Source organism: Amphibalanus amphitrite, unplaced genomic scaffold (assembly GCF_019059575.1).
Source record: "Amphibalanus amphitrite isolate SeventyFive unplaced genomic scaffold, NRLGWU_Aamphi_draft 000108F_arrow, whole genome shotgun sequence".
NCBI lineage: Eukaryota > Metazoa > Arthropoda > Thecostraca > Balanomorpha > Balanidae > Amphibalanus > Amphibalanus amphitrite.
This window is the reverse complement of record NW_024881603.1, coordinates 197,212-216,382: the sequence shown is the minus strand read 5'-3', so window position 1 is coordinate 216,382 and position 19,171 is coordinate 197,212. Positions and strand designations below refer to the sequence as shown.

At 47.2% G+C, this 19,171-nt stretch overlaps 2 protein-coding genes across 3 annotated transcripts; one reads left to right on the top strand and one right to left on the bottom strand.

Annotated features, from left to right (window-relative positions):
• The first annotated feature begins 1,909 nt into the window (after positions 1-1,909).
• Positions 1,910-9,291, top strand: LOC122380842. Its single transcript, XM_043364346.1, has 2 exons — positions 1,910-4,505; positions 8,166-9,291. Exons 1-2 carry the CDS (start codon positions 1,985-1,987, stop codon positions 9,029-9,031), a joined length of 3,387 nt encoding a protein of 1,128 aa, XP_043220281.1. The 5' UTR covers positions 1,910-1,984; the 3' UTR covers positions 9,032-9,291.
• A 394-nt stretch (positions 9,292-9,685) lies between these two features.
• Positions 9,686-13,581, bottom strand: LOC122380841. 2 transcript variants are annotated; one of them, XR_006256405.1, is made up of 3 exons: positions 13,452-13,581; positions 9,864-13,358; positions 9,686-9,770 (listed from the first exon to the last, which is right to left on the bottom strand). XR_006256405.1 is itself a non-coding variant. In XM_043364345.1 (2 exons), the coding sequence occupies exon 2, from the start codon at positions 13,108-13,110 to the stop codon at positions 10,210-10,212; it is 2,901 nt and encodes a 966-aa protein (XP_043220280.1). In that variant the 5' UTR covers positions 13,111-13,358; positions 13,452-13,581; the 3' UTR covers positions 9,686-10,209. The 2 variants fall into 2 exon arrangements, 1 of the variants encoding a protein (XP_043220280.1); XM_043364345.1 differs by having other exon boundaries at positions 9,686-13,358.
• Between the last annotated feature and the right edge of the window lie 5,590 nt (positions 13,582-19,171).

Genomic DNA, 19,171 nt, shown 5'->3' with positions numbered 1-19,171 from the left:
ACTGAGCCGAAATTTATATGTATATGCACATACATGTTAAAGCTAGGTACTAATATATTTGTCTCAATCAGCATATAGGCATCTTGGAAAAAAAAACAGAAAGTGATCGTGAACAATGCGTGAAAATCAAACGATGCATTACAAAATCGGGGGGGGGGGGGGGGGGTAAGGAGGGGGAGGTGTGTACAGTGGGGGGGGGGGCGATGTCAAAGACTAGTTTTGTTCATCTCTTCCTTGGGCAGCAGTTGATTCGTGGCGATATTGTGCCAATGAACGCCGATGCCAGGACAATGCAGCTAACACCGGCACTGCGGTCTCCATTATGCCCTACGAGGCAAATTTCGAGGCCTTTGAGGCAGACGCAAACGTTGAGCTAGGAAGCTGAAATTTTATATACTTCTTATTGGGCCAACAAGCAATGGGAAAACACCAGGGGAGCTGGTCTTCCAAAAACTTTATAAAATTTGACGGGGCCTAGAGTACATACAGTGCACTGTTGTGGTCTCGTAGCTTTCACCGTTTTGTTTCTTTGCATCAATTAAAAAATTGCAAAGCAGCATGTTCAGTTCATATTTACTTAACGTCTCTAGTTCTGTACCGTTTTGTTTGTTACAATACTCTCTTAATCGTTTGACCCAATGCTCAGTTTTTCTAACAGTTTCGACACTCCGACTTGACTCTATAAACTTCTTTGTCCTTATTTCTGGTGTTTCACTCTCTAGTTCGTCCTTAGTCTCAGGTATCTCAAACCCTGAGTAGGGGGGAAAGTAGGGCATGCCATCTTTCATGTTAATATCATCCTACATAGAAAAACACTAACGCAATATAAACTGTTGCGCCGGTACGGCATGTGGTAAATCTCTTCCCAACCTTGGGCTGTGAAAATGCAGTTTTATTCAAGGCCCTAAAACATAAGGTTGGACGAAGTTTCCTACCAACAAGGTACTAGAATTTGTCGTGATATTTCGTCCTTGCAGTTGTTTCTTTACAAATATAGAGCAAACAAGCATGTTTTCTAATAGTATGAAAATTTGAAAGGAAATAATAAGTCACTTTACATTTGATTCACAAAAAGCCATTTCGAAATCAAATTCAGTGTAGTTTTGACCAAACTCCAGTCGACTTATCCAGTATCTACTTAATTTTCCAGATGCGTGGTTCAGACAAACACGTTGCTATGGGCGGTTGCTAAGGACGCTATCTCGTATTTGCAGATAGTTTTGTTGTTATTACGGAGCGAGCGAAGCGAGCGTAGTCTTTCCTTAGATTAACGGAAATTTCTGAGTATGAGCGGCCGGCCGGCCGGCCGGCCGGCCGTGGTCACGCTTTTGCGAGGCTTATATCTCAGCAACCACTTCACCGATTTACACGCGGTAATTTTTGTAGGGTAGCTTCATTCCTTCTACCAAGTATTGGACTATTCCCGATGCATGTGGGTGACCCCTTATGCACGTGCCACGTGCAAAACGAAGAGGTGTCACTTTTGTAATTGTTGCAATATCTCGGTAACTACTTGGCCGATTACGCTGAAAGTTGATGTTCTGTCCGAACAAAGTCCATATTAGAACGATGGCGCGAGACAAAAGGCGCATGAAAAATGAAATGTGTTACACTGATGAAGAATGTGAAGAAATGATAACTGGGGAAAAAAGGAATTTGAAATTTGGCTCAAAACTTGGTTCATTGTGGTATTGTTATTGCTTTGGCTCGACGAATGAATGAAATGTTTGCTTGCGTTTCCATTTTTTCTTGATTGGAAAGATCCGGCACTTTTGTTTAATGTTGCAGACACAACATTATGGTCCTCCGGGCCGGATTCAGAATTAACGTAACGCACTTAATCATTTGAACTCAGAACTTGCATCAGTATTTAGATTTTGAAACATATGCGCATAACGCTGTAACGAACTAACGTAACCAATGCAGAGCTATTATTTTAAGGTTTGAGGACTTTTAACGAGTTTCATATTTTCGTAACGTAAAAATGAGCGGAGATACGAGTACGTCGGAGGCCAGCCTGAAGACGAGGAGTGAGGCTGGAACCAGCACCTCAACAGCCAGTGCCAAGCGCAGGAAGGCTCAGGTGTCCCAGTTGAAGGCGCTGCAGGCCAGACGAGCGGCTGATGAAGCTGAACGAGCGCTGGAGTCACGAAGACGGGCGGCCACCGCTGCCGCCGCCGCTGCTGAGGCTGAGGCCCAACTCGTGATACAGGAGGCCCGGGCAGAGGCTCAGAGGGCTGCTGACGCCGCCGAAATCGATGCTTTAGAATTGCGGCTCATGGAAGACGACGATTTGAAGTCCCAGTCCCCGAACGATTTGGTATTTGAAGATAGAGACAGAGAGGGAAATGGAGCGCCGGCAGACCCTAGGCCGCCCTCCGGTGTCATATCAAGACACGGTCAGATGCAGCAGTTAACCGATGTGAATCAGATACGATCTCAGTCCGCTGCAGGGCCCCAGCGAGCTCACCTGCCTGAACAAAATGCAAATGCTGACGCCCGGGAGCGCACGGAGCGCTGGCTGAGTGAGCTGCCGTGCGGTGACGGCCAGCGCCGGACCTCATCACTGCCCAAGATAACGCTGGACGAGTTTGATGGCTCTCCACTCGAATGGCCACGGTGGAGCGGACTTTTCCAGGCTCTGGTGCATGATAACGGCGCTCTCTCAGACACCGAACGTTTGACCTACCTGCAGTCTTGTCTGACAGGCGAAGCGAGAGAAGCAGTGCGTGGGCTCTTATGTGACGGCAACATGTATGAAGAGGCACTGAAAGAGCTGGATATGCAATTTGGGGACCCTCGCGCGGTTGTAACAGCTACCCTTGATGGTGTCCTCAAGCATCACTCCATAAAGGAAAATGATGTCGAGAGCCTGATGCGGTTCTCTCGCGCCCTCCACGCCGCCGTCAGTGTTCTGTCCGCCAGAGGTTTCGAAGCTGACCTCGCTGCAGTAACAAACCTGGACCAGGTCCTAGAAAAGCTGCCAAGGTCACTGGCTTGGCAGTGGGGCCAGGTGGAGCTGAAGATGGCACCACGTCGTCCCACGCTGGGAGACGTTGACCAGTGGCTGAGACCGCTGGTGCTGGCTGGTCGCCGCGCGCTCAGTGTCTCTAGACAGCGGGAGGTGATGATGCCCAGAACGCAGCGGGTGGCTCCGGCAGAGCCAGCCGGTCGACGGAGAGGCAGCAGCCAGCGCACCACTCTGGCTACAGCGACGGCAACAGAGCCCGCTCCATGTCCGGCCTGCGATGGAGAGGCGCACAATCTGGATTGCTGTCCAGTTTTCAAAGCCATGGCGCCAGTCGACCGCCTGCAGCTCGCGCGTGACAACAGACGCTGTTATCGCTGTCTCGGCGAGTCACACTGGGCCAGCCGGTGTCGAAAGAAGTTGATCTGTGGAGAGAACGGCTGTCGTGGGAAGCATCACCCACTGCTGCATGTGCCCGATCACTCGAGTCGGCGCTCAGAGGAGCAGGATGCTCCAGCACTAGCTGCTGACCAGCCGAGAAGTGTGATGGCGACAGCCTTGGATGCAACGAGCGGGCCACGTAAAGCACTGCTGCAAGTGGTTCCCGTGAGAGTACTCGGCCCAGCTGGGAAGTTCGTCGACACGCACGCGCTGCTCGACTCGGGAGCGGACACATCATTATGCATTGAGAGCGTGCTTCGGGATCTGTCGGTGACTGGGTCGACGGAGAAGCTCACGCTCGGTAACGTTGAGGGTACCGGCATGACCCGGCCTACAATGAAGGTGTCACTGCAGGTGGCTCCGCTGTCGGCAGACGGGCAATGTGAGCCTGTAAAGGTGCCCGAAGTCTTCTCCGTTCCCCAGCTCAATATCCGGCCGCAGAGAGTCGATTGGTCAAGAAGGGCTCAGTGGAAACACCTGGAAGGCATCTCGATTCCAGACACCAACGGACGGAAGATCGAATTACTCTTAGGTGCTAATGTGCTGGAGGCGATTCTCCAGCGGGAGGCCCGAGTAGGTGGGCCAGGCCAGCCGGCAGCCATCCGGACGTATTTTGGGTGGTGTCTGACGGGCAGCGTGGCACAGCTTCTACCGGTCGGCTCCCGAGAAGTGCTGCATGTGGCCCACCGCTGTGAAGGCGAAGAGAAGCTGCAAGCTCTAGTGAGAGACTTCTGGTCTACCGAGGCCTTTGGAACAAGGTACAATATGAAGCAGCCTCGCTCTCATGAAGATCGACTGGCGGAAGAGATGATGGAGTCCACCACCAAGTGGAGAGGTGACAGGTATGAAACCGGCCTTCTGTGGAAACCTGATTGCGTCCCCCTGCCCAATGACCGTAGCATGGCCCTGCGCCGCCTCGAATCTACGGAGAAGGCGCTCCGACGAGCACCAGAAAAGGCTGCAGCTTACCGCGACACTATGAGAGAGTATCTGGATAAAGGCTACGCCCGTCTGCTGACCGAAGAGGAACTACAGAAGCATCATCAGAGGTGCTGGTATTTGCCGCACCACGCGGTAACCAGCGCGAGCAAACCTGGTAAATTCCGGGTGGTGTTTGACGCAGCGGCGAAGTTTGCAGACACATCTCTCAACGAGAATTTGCTAACGGGCCCATACCTGCTGAAACAAATCCCAGGAGTGCTGCTTCGCTTCCGCCAGCAGCCAGTGGTTCTTATCGCTTATCGTGGTTCCTACGCCGTGGAAGCTCTCCGTGATACAGCCCATTTACAAGTCAGTCGGTGCTCTCACCGACCCATCTAGTTTTCGCCCTATATCGCTTGTGCCCTGTCTCTCAAAGATCATAGAACGGCTAGTTCACGAACAGTTGTACTCTTTCTTCGTTAACAACTGCCTTCTTGCTTCCGCCCAACATGGCTTTCGCCGAAACTATTCTACCGAAACGGCACTTATTCAAATTACCGATCGCATCCATCAGGCCATGGATCAGGGTCATATCTGTCTTCTTGTCTTGTTAGACCTGAGTAAATGTTTTGATGTTGTGAATCACGCCAAACTGCTTCAAAAACTCGAACTTTATGGAGTGAACACTGAGTGGTTCCAAAGTTATCTTTCGGATCATTTTCAATACGTTCGGATGAGCTCGCCACAGAACGAACAGGTGACCTCCAAACCGATGAGAAACCCGATTGGAGTGTACCAAGGTACCTCGCTCGGACCTTTGCTGTACACCGTGTACTCGAACGACATCAGTTTGTACGTAGAGAGCGAGGTGACCATCGTTCAATACGCTGATGATACTCAGCTCCTCGTTACGGGCAGAAAAAGTGACATCGCATCACTGGTCCATCGCATGGAGTGTGCACTTAACACCCTGCATCGCTGGTTTATGCAAAACTCCTTGAAACTGAACTCCAGCAAGACGCAGCTTATAGTATTGGGTACGCGCCAAATGTTACGAGGTGTTCCGCCTGTTACCCTTACCGTGAGCGGCAGTACCATCCACGAGAGTGATCGCGTCAAAAACTTGGGCGTGGTAATGGACCGCACGCTGTCTTACGAGTACCATATAGATCAGCTTGTCGGACGATGTACTGGCCTTCTCATAGGTCTTAGTCATGCCAGATATAGACTACCGAAAGAGACTCTCATCACTATTGTCAACGCATTGGTTCTGTCAACCGTGAGATATTGTATCAGTGTCTATGGTACTGCGGTCGCCAAAAACATGTCTCGTGTTCAAAAGGTGATTAACTTCGGTGCACGAGTTATTACGGGGCGGCGCAAGCATGACCGCGTGAGTGACGCACTCAGAACTCTCACCTGGCTCCCGGCTCGTGAACTGGTCACTTACCACACTCTGTGCCTACTCAAGCGCATGTTGGTGACCGGCGCTCCTCAGGATATCGCCGAGCAGCTCTCCACAGTAGGAGAGGGGAGAGAGCGCAACACACGGCAGGACGCAGACCTCGCTCTTCCACGGATAAGATCCGAGTCCGGCCGAAGGAGATTTTTGTACCGTGCTGTGTCGGCTTTCAATGCCCTGCCTCTCGCTGTCAGGGAGCAACCACCGGGCGCTTTTAAAAGGAATGTGAAACGGCGTCTGGGCCAATTTTAGAAAGTATGCGTGCTTGTGGGCTATGTATTTTTTTATGTGTGCTTGATTGCGTCACCATCCCCTTGTATTTACTTTTTCACCTCCTATGACACGAACTCAGGAATAGCCATGTTGTATGGATGGGTTCTTAAGTGTTCAATAAACAATAAACAATATCAATCGCCGATATTGAGCAGATGTTCCTGCAGGTGGCGGTCCGAGAAGAGGATCAGCCGGCACTCCGGTTCCTGTGGCGGGATCTAGAGACAGACAGACCCCCGAGCACCTATCAAATGGACCGGGTCATCTTCGGAGCTCGCTCGTCACCCGCCTCAGCGAGTTTCGTATTGAAGAAGACCGCAGAAGAGAGGGCTGAAGACACTCCCGAGGGTCGTAAAGCAGCAGCCATCGTGGTAGAAGACTTCTACATGGACGACATGGTAACTTCAGTCAACAGCCCCGCCCAGGCGAAAACTATCGTAATCGAGGTGACAAAGCTGATTTCAAGAGGCGGGTTCCGGCTGCGAAAATGGCTCAGCAATGATAAGTCTGTCCTCGCCGGAATTCCTGTGCAGGAGCGGGCTCCCAGTACAGCTGACTTAGAGAAGACACTGCCAACTGAGAAGGTGTTGGGTGTCACCTGGGATGCCGAGCAGGATGAGATTAGCAGCACGGCGCCCAGTGAGCTGGCTAATGTGCGGCAGCCGGCAACGAAGCGAGAAATACTGCGCGTCGTGGCGTCTATTTTTGACCCACTCGGATTCACCTCGCCGTTTGTGCTTCTAGCCAAACTGCAGCTGCAAGCACTCTGGTCTTGCCAGCAGGGCTGGGATGACCCACTCACCACAGAGGAATCTGATCGATGGGCGGCATGGATGGAGGAGCTGCCCCGGCTGAGTGACACCAAGCTGCCACGATGGTATGGCGTTCAGGAAGAAGCCCCTCTGAGAAGAGATCTCCACGTCTTCTGTGACGGATCTGAAAAGGCTTTTGGAGCCGTGGCGTACCTGCGTCACGAGTACTCAGACGGAACCATTCACTGTGCGTTTGTCATGGGCAAGTGCAGAGTCGCACCGCTCAAGAAACTATCTATCGTACGCCTGGAAACTCAGGCAGCCGTGCTGGCTGTGCGTCTGGCAGCGTCGGTTGTCCAAGAGCTCACTGAAGAGGTGCACCGGGTGGTGTATTGGAGTGACAGCCAGGTGGTTTTGAGCTACATAGCCAACGACAGCAAGAGATTCCACACATTTGTGGCAAACCGGATTGCTGAAATCCGTGACTTGACCGAGCCCAGCCAGTGGCGACACGTTACTGGTGAGGTCAACCCAGCTGATGACTGCTCTCGCGGGCTAACGGCCTCTGCGCTCACTAAGGACAGCCGTTGGATCCGTGGGCCCGATTTCCTGTGGAGGCCAGAAACCTGCTGGCCGGCTGGTAGTGAGCAGCATAAGCTACCTGATGAGGATCCTGAAGTTAGAGTGGTGTTAGCTACTCAACACAAAGCCAGAGAGACAACCGCGGTCATTCCTGACCCAGAGCGATTCTCAAGCTGGCTGCGCTACAGGCGTGTAGTCGGCTGGACGCAGCGATTCCTGATCAACTTCGTGGCATCTCACTCGTTCGAAGATCGCCAGAACGACTTGAGAAGTGGTCCACTGTCGGCTGATGAGCTGCAAGACGCGCAGAATCTTGTCATTCGGGAGTTGCAGCGTGGGGAGTTCACTCAAGAGCTTGCAGCGCTGAGAAGCGGAAGGTCCATCAGCACGAGTAGCTGTCTACTTATGCTCTCTCCAGTTCTTGATGAAGACGGCCTGCTTCGAGTCGGTGGGCGGCTGGTGAACGCCCCTCTGCCTGAGTCCGCCCGCCATCCGGTCATCCTGCCGCGGGACAGCCGCGTGACAGCTCTGATCGTGAAGGACGTCCACCAGAAGCTACTGCACGCCGGAGTCGAGCAGACACTGAACGATCTGCGACAGCTGTTCTGGATACCCAGAGGGAGAGCAATGGTGAGGAGAGTCCTGCACAGCTGTCCGGTGTGTCGCCGGCGCCGCGCAAAACCGTGCCAGCCGAAGATGGCAGATCTGCCCCAGGCGCGGTTCGACACGCGGCACGTGTTCAGCAGCGTCGGTCTCGATTTTTTTGGTCCTATGCTCGTCAAGACGGGAGGACGGCATGAGAAGAGGTACGGACTGTTGGTGACGTGCCTCGCCACCCGGGCAGTGCACCTCGAGCTGTGCCACTCGCTCAGCACCGACAGCTTCCTCATGGCGTTCCGCAGATTCGTCTCAAGGCGAGGCAGACCGAAAGAGGTGTTCTCTGATAACGGGACGAATCTGCGAGCAGGAGAGAGGGAGATGCGTCGGCAGATCCAAGCATGGAACGTCCACGCCATCAGTGACCGCCTCGCACAAGATGGCATTAAGTGGCATTTTAACCCGCCAGGTGCGTGTCACATGGGAGGCGCCTGGGAGCGGCTAATATCCTCCGTTAAGCGTGCTCTAAGAGCAGTGCTGAGCCAGCTGACTGTCACGGACGAAGCGCTACAGACCGTGCTGACCGAAGTTGAGGCGGTGGTCAACGGTCGACCTCTGACCCATGTGTCCACAGAAGTGGATGATTTGGAGGCGATTACGCCGAACCATCTTCTGCTCGGCCGACGGGTAACTTGTCTGCCACCTGGCGTCTTCGACAACGGCGAGTCTGCGAGCAGGAGGATCTGGCGACAAACACAAGCTCTGACAGACCAGTTCTGGACCAGATGGCTGAAGGAATATGTCCCCAGCCTGACCTGTCGCCGCAAGTGGACAAGAGACATGCGGAACTTGGCGCCCGGCGACCTGGTTTTGATCGCAGAAGATAACGTGCCGCGGGGTCAGTGGCCCCTCGGCAGAGTGATCGAAGTGATGCCCGGCCCTGACGGCCGGGTGAGGTCAGCTCGTCTGCGCGCTCGTGGTGGTACAGTGCACCGACCGGCCACCAAGATATGCCTTCTCGAGGAGGCGAGATAACTGCTGACGGTGTCCAGTGATACCGGCGTCTCACGCGCGCGTGCGCGTGGAGGGGGGAGGATGTTCTGTCCGAACAAAGTCCATATTAGAACGATGGCGCGAGACAAAAGGCGCATGAAAAATGAAATGTGTTACACTGATGAAGAATGTGAAGAAATGATAACTGGGGAAAAAAGGAATTTGAAATTTGGCTCAAAACTTGGTTCATTGTGGTATTGTTATTGCTTTGGCTCGACGAATGAATGAAATGTTTGCTTGCGTTTCCATTTTTTCTTGATTGGAAAGATCCGGCACTTTTGTTTAATGTTGCAGACACAACAGTTGGCATGTAGGTAGGCACCCACTAGGCACTGCATATACATGTGCCAGAGTTGGGGTGCTGCTGCACGTGCGCACGTGCAGGGGTCGTTTCCAGATCTCGAGAACGGCTCGACCGATTGCGCTCAAATTTGGTACACGGTTAGGGACCGGTTAGTAGGGTGCCGTGCACAAGTCAGTTGGGACCCATTTTGCACGTGCGCACGTGCAGGGTGCCGCTTCCAGATCTCGAGAACGGCTGGGCCGATTGTGCCCAAATTTGGCACATCGCTAGAGACCAGTTAGTAGGGTGCAGTGTGTAATGATCGTGTGTAAACTCAAAATAAAACTGCAATGTGATGTAGAATTTGTATCAACACAAAAGAAGAAACAGAACAAATTTTCTTTGAATCAAAATTCTTGCTATGTAACAAATTTCATCCTGAAACAAAACGAGACATTGATTAGCACAAATAAAATGCTTAGTATGGCCAGACAAATTTAAATGACACATATTCACAAAAATAATCCTTACTTCATTGCAGCCAAAATTCAAACTATGTAGCTGAGTAGCTGATAGGTCATGACAAATCTTGCGTTCAAAATTTAAATGTGATATTCTCGTGCGATACTCTTCTTTCGTTTTCGCTATTGCAATTCTTGCAATACACTCCCCCCACGATTCGTCATAGTCATCGTCATTCGACATCGTCATTTTCATGCGCTTCCAAGTTCCAGTATTGGTACAAGACGATGTATAGGAAGTTTGACTATGGCGTCGGGCTGGCCAGTGCTTGCTTGCTTTTACCTACTTGCTTGCATTTGTAGCATTTTGGGAAAGTGCTGTATCGCAGTATCGCAGAGTAGCGTTCCTCACTTTGTCATCTTAATTGATATGCACTTAGATATGAACTGAACCCCTTTCTTGAACTTGTAAGGACTGACTGATATGTCATTTCTCGACAGGTAGGTAGTGACAGAAAATCTGGTCCTCTTTGACACACAGATCCAGGCCCGATATGGTATGGTCGGGTGAGCCTGATGTCCGCTGGGTTGTCAGTAGCTGCCATCCGCCACCATTCATTTTGTTCCGAATGAATTTGAATTTCTGCAAATTTGGTCGCGATAAACAAGTCACATCCATACAATTCCTTTGGAATTTGATCCCTCATGATAGCAGAATTCACGACATCAAGAAAGTTTTTGTAAATAAAGTTCATTTCTTGCTGGATTGTTTTTCTCAGTCTGCAGTCTAATGCCGTAATCAGTTTCAATTGCACATACACGCATGCTTCGTATGCTTGAATACTTGCATCAAATAAAGTAATCAGTATAGGTTCACCAACAGTATTCAACGGTTTCGGACACCGAGCTAATCTTTCGTCCTGTAACTTGTAACCTGTAACTTTGACAAACTGCTTCCTCAATTTGTTTTGCACATCTTCGCCCAAACTAAAAGTATCTTTCTCATGAGGAACTGGCTGAATAAAATCGTCAGCATAGCTATATCTTATTGTTATAATAGTGGCTTTTCCATGTGTGCTCCTGTTTGTTTCTGCAATTGTTTTCAGTGCTACCATTGCTATTGCTATCAATGCTAACAGCTGAATACCATTAAAAACAATGTGCATTGGAGTCGATGGAGAGTCTGGCCTGACAAGTTCGTGATGTTGCATGTAACGTACGGGATCCGTAGAATTTTCTATCTCTTCATTTGATGATTTTGGAGCTATTCCTCGTGTTACTTTATCTTCCGTTTGCTTGACATAATTATTTCTGTGTTCTTCTCCCATTTTAGTGACATCGCTAAAATTATTGACGGTGTCCGAATCATCCTTCTTCGTGGTGTGTAATGCATCCGAGTGGACGCAACCACGAACACAAAAACCAAATTGATTTCTTAGTAATTGGATCTTTTCTATCGTTTTAACAACTTCTGGTAGTAGGACGCAGCAGTCTGTCCCAACAAGCAGATCAACTTTACCGTGTGGTCTTTTGATGTATTCTGGTTGAATACGAAATATGTTTGCAATATTGATCATGTCGATTTCCTCTAATTCTGTAATTTCTTCTATCCCATATGCATTAATTTCCCAATATTTTCCGTCCTCGTCATATAGAGGAACGACATATCGTTTAGTCGTCAATGCTTGATATTGATTTCCAATTTTCTTGATAGATAATTCAACATCCATACCAGTGAGATTTAACGTAGCTGCAGTTTTCCGATCAATGAGTGACACATTCGCTCCGGAATCCCATAAAACCGCAAGTTTACTCTCGTTGCAGATGACATGGCTAACTGCAAGCAATGGCTCTTGTGTTTTACTTCTAGTCATGTGAATCGCATTTGTGGAGTCATTGACCGGAATTCTGTCAAGATGCAGATATGGATGATGGCGCTTGCCGCATTTTTGTCGCAGATGCTTTAGTTTGTCACATTGGTTGACAAAAGGACATGCCATGGCTATATGCCTTTGCTTCAAACAATTAAAACACACTCCATTTCGTTTTAGACTACAAAGTTTCTCTTCATGATTTGATTTTAAAAAATCGTTACACTTATAAATTGGATGTGCGTCTGTTTTATGTATCCAACAAATATTATTGTCGGCACTGGAGAGTTGTTTCTTTTGATTGGGTCCGTTGTTTCGTTTCGTTCGATCGTCAAATAAATGTTCAATTCGTTCGGTCATGTTTTGAACTTGATTACAAAGTTGAATCATGTTATTCTGAGAATTGTTCGCTTTCATTTCGTTCGTTTCCTCGGATTCGCCGTTCGTTTCGCTGTCACACTTCACTGTATCCAATTCAACGTTATGCACTGTTTTGCTGGTGAATTTTGGTTTAGAATCGGCTGGATTTCGTACATCATTTTCCATATATTCTATTACTCTTTTTTCCTGGAGTAAATATGACAAAAGTTTTTGAAATGTCGAACTGGCTGGTGTATCTACATGTTCTCGCCGATCCAGTAGTGTGACCCATTCCCGCTTTTGCGTTTTGGGAAGTAGCCTTTCTATCATCGTTACCATTGTTGTGTCCATCTCATTTCCCATTCCCATTCTCTTCAGCTCCAACCAGTTCTTCTCTACTATCTTCACCATGTGAATAAATTTAACGTGGTCCCCTTCTGCGATAGGTCTTAACTCTTTAATTTCGTGTATGATTGAATCAACTAATTTTCGTGGCTCTCCGTACTTCGCGTCGAGTCGCCGAAACATTTCGGCATAATCGTCTTCTATTCCTCTGATCGTATTCAGTGCGTCGTCCGTTAAGCATTGACGTAAGGCATACGCGTCCTTTCCAAACTGCTTTTTCATTAACCTGTCAAAATCCTGCTTGAAACTGGAATATTGCCGAATATTGCCAGAGAACTGCGGCGCATTTAGAGGTTTGACTTTTATTTCTGACAATTTAGCATGTTCCTTTTGATTTTTAGTTGCAAAGTGCATTCTTACTTCATCCATGTATGCTTCAATATCAATCATATATTCGTCACTTTCTTCCAACAATTTATCAATCAAATGGTGTGGCCCAGTTGCATTGATTGCTGCGTTGACAAAGTCGTTACACTTTTCGAGTTGACGGTACGAGTCCTTAATGTCTTCAAATTTTTCTTGGATCGCCAATAGTGGACCATCTTTTTCAATCATGTCGCGAAAGCCCCAAATTTTCCTAGTAAACTTTCGTTTTGCATTTCCTCGTTCTTGTTTCGCTTTTCGTATGTCTTTCGTTGTATCCGATGTTCGTGGTTCCTCCTCTTCTAGCTTCTTGTTCATTTTTAAGTAGTTTTACTTAAATTATTTTACTTTACTCAAGTTACTTTATAGTAGGTTTACTCAAGTTTACTTACTCAAGTAGGTTTGTTCAAGTTTCAAAGAAGTTATGACTATGAAGATGAAATGTAATGATCGTGTGTAAACTCAAAATAAAACTGCAATGTGATGTAGAATTTGTATCAACACAAAAGAAGAAACAGAACAAATTTTCTTTGAATCAAAATTCTTGCTATGTAACAAATTTCATCCTGAAACAAAACGAGACATTGATTAGCACAAATAAAATGCTTAGTATGGCCAGACAAATTTAAATGACACATATTCACAAAAATAATCCTTACTTCATTGCAGCCAAAATTCAAACTATGTAGCTGAGTAGCTGATAGGTCATGACAAATCTTGCGTTCAAAATTTAAATGTGATATTCTCGTGCGATACTCTTCTTTCGTTTTCGCTATTGCAATTCTTGCAATACACAGTGCACAAGTCAGTTGGAGGTACCCCCTCGCAATTTCGCACGTGCAAGGCCCACCCTCTCGCTCGCTCCGTTAGTCGCCCCAAAAGGCGTTATAGGTGAAATAGGGTAAAACAAGCTCTTTGGATATTTTCCTGTATTTCGGGGCTCATCTAATTTATCTAGCTTTAGCATAATATTTTTACTTTAGCATATCATGGTTCCAGACACAGGTGGTTAATTTCAGCGCGTAAAGAAATAAGAATAAAGACTTATTATGTTATACAGAATGCAAGTCGCCAGTCCCTGGTGGTAAAGTGAATGATACACAGAGATATCTGTTTTTATCCCGGTAGAAGCATCCTTGTGATCTAAGTGTGATCGATCATAAATTGTCTAAGAATCAGAAGTTTAGCTATAAGTCAAGAACCACGAAACAACCAGCTTATAGCTGGTGGAAGAGCCGCCACTCAGAAGCTTTCAGAAAACCGTGAACGGTTGAGACAGCCGACAGGTTGAGAAATCAAGAGACCTGAGGCGCCAGAGAACCAGAGAATGCCTGGGAACTTTAACCCGGCAGGCGGTGGGCCTACCAGCCACCTTCCGCGCGGTGGGGGGGGGGGCATTTTTTGCCCCCCCCCCGTATCTCCGAAACTACTGGACGGATCCAGAAAATTCAAACGGCGCTCGATAGCCCTGTCAAATTTGTCGAAGGAAACCAAATTTCATTGACCTCGGGGTCACCGATGACGTCACAGGTCAGGTCAAAGATAAAATGTTTCACCGTTCACGGGGCTTCTAGGGAAAGCGCTATAACACCGAGTAAAACGCATTTTGTCGAAAATCAGCGATAAGGCGTCAGTTGTCTAGTACATATGTTGCTATTAGAGGTCACTGGTCATACCAGGTCAGGTCACAGGTCAGGTCACCAAAGGTCACCAAGGGTCACCCACATGAGCCCAACTTTACTAAGGTTATGCGATGCATGTTTTATGGCCAGTTTTCATTTCCAACTCAATGGTGTTGGTTATAAGACCATCAGGTACGGTTTAGGTCACTTTCTGGTGGAGGTCAGGTCAAGGTCAGGTCAAAAAAGGTCAAATATCAAAGTTGATATTTTGCATAAAATGGGTATTGATTCGATGCAGCTCGTCACGGGGAGTCTAATGGTGGTCTTTGTTTTGCGCTACGAGGTCTAGAATTGCTAAAAATTGAGTTTGAAAATTTGACGTCATCAATTTTGAACAGTTTTTCGCTATAACTTGGCCAAAAAAAAAGAGGTATCGATCTCAAATTTGGTATGTAGATAGAAGGCGGTAGGGACTATCACATATATTCCGGTTTTTTCGAAATTCAAAATACTTTTTGGATTTTTTTGGCTATTATATTAAAAAAATATATTTTTTTTTTATTTTTGGGGGTCAAAATCCAAAAAATTCGAAAATCCGAAATAGCAGTTTTGTAGTCCTTTTGATTCCACACCTTTTATGTCTGAAACATTTTTCTGTATCTCTAAAGCTGTAGGCCTGACAGCTCTTCCCGCGAAACCTTTTTTTGGGTCGAAAATGGCAAAAATGACGTCACCCTGACGTCATTAGCGGCCAACCTATCATAGCCTTTGGAAAAAAAATTGGTCACCATGTGCGCTAGCTGCTCCCGGGAGGGTACTGAAAGTTTGGTGACGATCGGCGCAGCGGTTCTCGAGATATATTGAAAAACTAAGGGGGGGGGCAAAAAATGCCCCCCCCCCCACCGCCTGGAAGGTTAAGGAACCGCTGGCTACCAGATCTTGACTAGAAACCAGAAGCCATGAAATGACCATTTCATGATCTAAGACATGGATGATATAACACTGGATTGGTGTCTCGTGGAAATTAGCATTGGGATCCGCGACATTGGGATCAGGCCTGCCATCTAGCGAGAGAATTATCGTAAGTTAGGAGCAAGCCGAGTGAACGCCATCTCTCAGCATTATGACACACGTGGGTGTGGTGTGTTAGTTGGCTTGAAGTGCATATTCCCACGAGTTGGAGGTAATTTTATTTGACCTGAGACGACAAAAAATGTCTTAAATGCTTGAAAGCCAAAAACGTCAAGCAGCCTTTAGGCAATAACGAAAATAAAATGCGTGAGACAGTGTGTATTGGAACGCCCAGTCCGATCGGTTTGTACGACCTTTTCAATGGTCATTTACTCACAATGGTACAGCAGTTTGACAATATGTCATGCATATTTGGTAGGCTTATTCCTTCTTCTCCGAATTTCGCTCGATTTTCTTCATCTTAGTTAAAGGTAGTGTGCCACCTTTGAAAGATTTCCCATTTTATTTTTCCTAGGATAAGAAGCTTCTGGTTTTACCTAATATCGCAAAAAAATCAAAAATGGGCCTGGAATAGTGCCTTTTTCGCCTAAAAGTTTTTCGGTTTTTAGATATGTATAACAACTGTAGTGGGCTCACCTGCAAACAGGCGTCGGGCAACAATCGCGAATGCGGCGCACTTGTGACAATAAGCAAAGGTCATTATAGTGTTACGACCATACGACGTACGGGAATGAGTTATCAGCTGTCTAATCGTAGACAACACAATGTCGAGCCTTAAACTGTATTGGTATTGTTTCTTTTATTTGGCTGTCGAACATTATTTATGGTTTGAAATATGATTTTATGTAAAATAATTGATATGAAAAAGCCGTCTTATAAGTTATGACCCCATTTCACCACACGCAAGTGGCAGAAATGACAATGATCAGCTGACGCATTTTTCTTGGCCGAAGTCAGAGCGCGCGGCCCGACGCACCACGCGTATTTGGAAATTCCGACCTCGACGAGCATCAGAAGCCACCTAACAGGCGTGTTCGAAACCGCAGGAGCTGATGATGAACGGGTTTATCGAAACTTGATTGGATGAGCATATCGGTAATAGCGATTTCAGTGTGTGCATTTATTGTTCATAGTGGTGTGAAATGTGGTTGGGGTACGACCGACAACCCGTCGGGGCGAATTTCGCACTGGGGTACTCAAAATTTGAAGAATTTAAGACGTTTCCATGAGTTTTGAAGGTATGGATAAGTTCTAAAAATCCGGTTCTCCTTAACTGGGCCATTAACTCCATACGGTCCAAGAAAGCTGGCACACTACCTTTAATGTTACGGCACGTGTCACGTGCCAACTTAGGGGTGTCGAAATTGTTCCACATAAAGTAACTCCGCAATGGCTGGGCCCATTACAGTAAAACTTCGTCAATAGTTCGGCACCCAGTGGCCAATGCATTTCCATGTGTCACTATGGGGGTGCTACTGCACGTGCGCACGTGCGGGGTGCCGCTTCCATATCTCAAGAACGGCTGGGCGGATAACACTCAAACTTGGTACACAAATGTCATATCGATGCTCGCAAGTCGCACTGCATTGATCAGTGCTTACATTGGTGCAGAGTCATTAGGAAAACGATGAAATGAGATGCCGGGTGTGTATGCCTTTCTGTTCCAGCAGCTGATTGATCCGCAACAGGAGATCCCTGTTTGTGAAGGCTTCGTCTCCCCTTTCCACTCCTTGTTTAAAATAACATTAACAATGTACGAAGAAGATCACACATCAAAGTTGTTTTAGGCGGCTATCTTGGGCCAGGGCTGCGGAGTTGTAGTCAGAGCCAGCGGCTCTGTTCCGACTCGGAGTCGGTTGATTTTTAAAAGCTGTAGTCGGAGTATGAGCCGAACGTCACCGAAAAGTCGTCGACTCCACAGACTTACCAGGGCTGCAGAGTCGGAGTCAGAGTCGGAGTCTGTGTGAATCGACAGTTCTGCCCGGAAGAGTAGGAGTCGATATTTGGTTACCGGAATCGGAGTTGGACCCAAAGTCACTGAAATTTCATCGACTACGCAGCTGCACTGGTTGGGTCCTTTTCATAGAGCGTCTTGAATGACATATTGAGCGGCAATGACGTTAGCAATTCCGTTTAACTTTTTCATTAGACTTATAGATAGTACTTAGTACTTACGTTCGTTTTGTTCTTTGATTGGACAATTTGTTTGATTTAGGCCAAGTAAAGACTTATGTGAAAAATAGCGAAAACGACACGTGCTGGCGAAGTCTCCAATAACTCCCTGTTTCACGATTTAATGAGGAAATAACATGGAACTGCTTATCATATTACTGACCCTGCACATAAATCTATTAATTTCTACGTTTTTACTGACATATAAAGACATAATCTTTTGAAAAATTGCACAACAAGCCTGCTACTACACCACACTCCCGTGTGTCACAATGCTAATCAGCGGCGTTCACTCGGCTTGCTCCTAACTTACGACAATTATCCCGCTAGATGGCAGGCCTGAGCTCAATAATAATAATAATGCCATATATTTCGCACCATCAGAGGTACATACATCACAGTCACAAGTACATCACATCCTACATCCACCATACACTCACCACCAGACAACCACATTCCGTAGTACCATAATTATTTACATTGTTCGGCTTCCGATCGTTCGCTGGTCATTCGCTAATCTATAGGTCTCCGTCTCAATACAACACGCTTTAAATGAGCAGTGAATATGTTAACGATGCTCGCCTGGCTAGCAGAGGGCAAATCAAGTTCCACCAGCCCATATTCACGCCGAACCGCACGATGAACTCTGACCAGTGTTCCATTCTGACCAACGTCACTATCAAGCACAGTTTTGATAATCGTATTTTCACTCGATGTCAGTCGTCTATAGAATAAGAGTTGTCTACTTGCTACCAGCATTTGACACGTCAACAACCTGTTAGCATGGCATAGTGGATGATTTCTGAATGATATTGGCAACCTTAGTAACTTTTTTAAACATGAGTGATAAGCCACGCACAACTCGCGGAAAGCCTTCTTATCTCTCACAGTGTCCCATAGCTCACAACCGTAAAAACCTGTACAATATGTACGGAACAACTTGACCAGAATGTCTTTACTCGCGTGACCTATTAAAGCACTCAACATATTTACACTGGAGTACAGTGAACGCTTCATTCTGCGCATGTCCCCGCTGTCACTAAGATTACATTGTATCACATGTCCTAGGTATTTAAACTCATTGACACATGCCAGTTTGCTACCATCTAATATGATAACTGGGGACCGTGATTCAGACAGATGGCTATGATAGCGTTGTGGATTAAAAACCATACATACAGTTTTCTTCACATTGAACTTCAAATCCCTTGACACAGCAAATGCCTCACACTTATCAACTAGTCTTTGAAGGCCTGCTCTAGACGGTGACAAAAGAACAATATCATCGGCGTAAGCCAAAATATTCAGAGCTCGACCTCTAATGTGACACCCAACAGGATCTGATTGAATGCTGCGAAGGAGGTCATCTATATACACATTGAATAACAAAGGTGAGAGATTTCCACCCTGTCGAACACCATTAGCAATTGGAAATTCATACGATGTGCTATCGGACCACTTCACACACATCTTTTGAGACTTGTACCATTGCATTAGAAGTCTGAGGTAAGATGAGGGAATCCCCCGATCAGAAAGAATTTGGAAAAGTTTTGAGTGGGCAACTCTATCAAAGGCCTTACTTGCGTCAAGAAAGCAGGCATACACAGGACTGC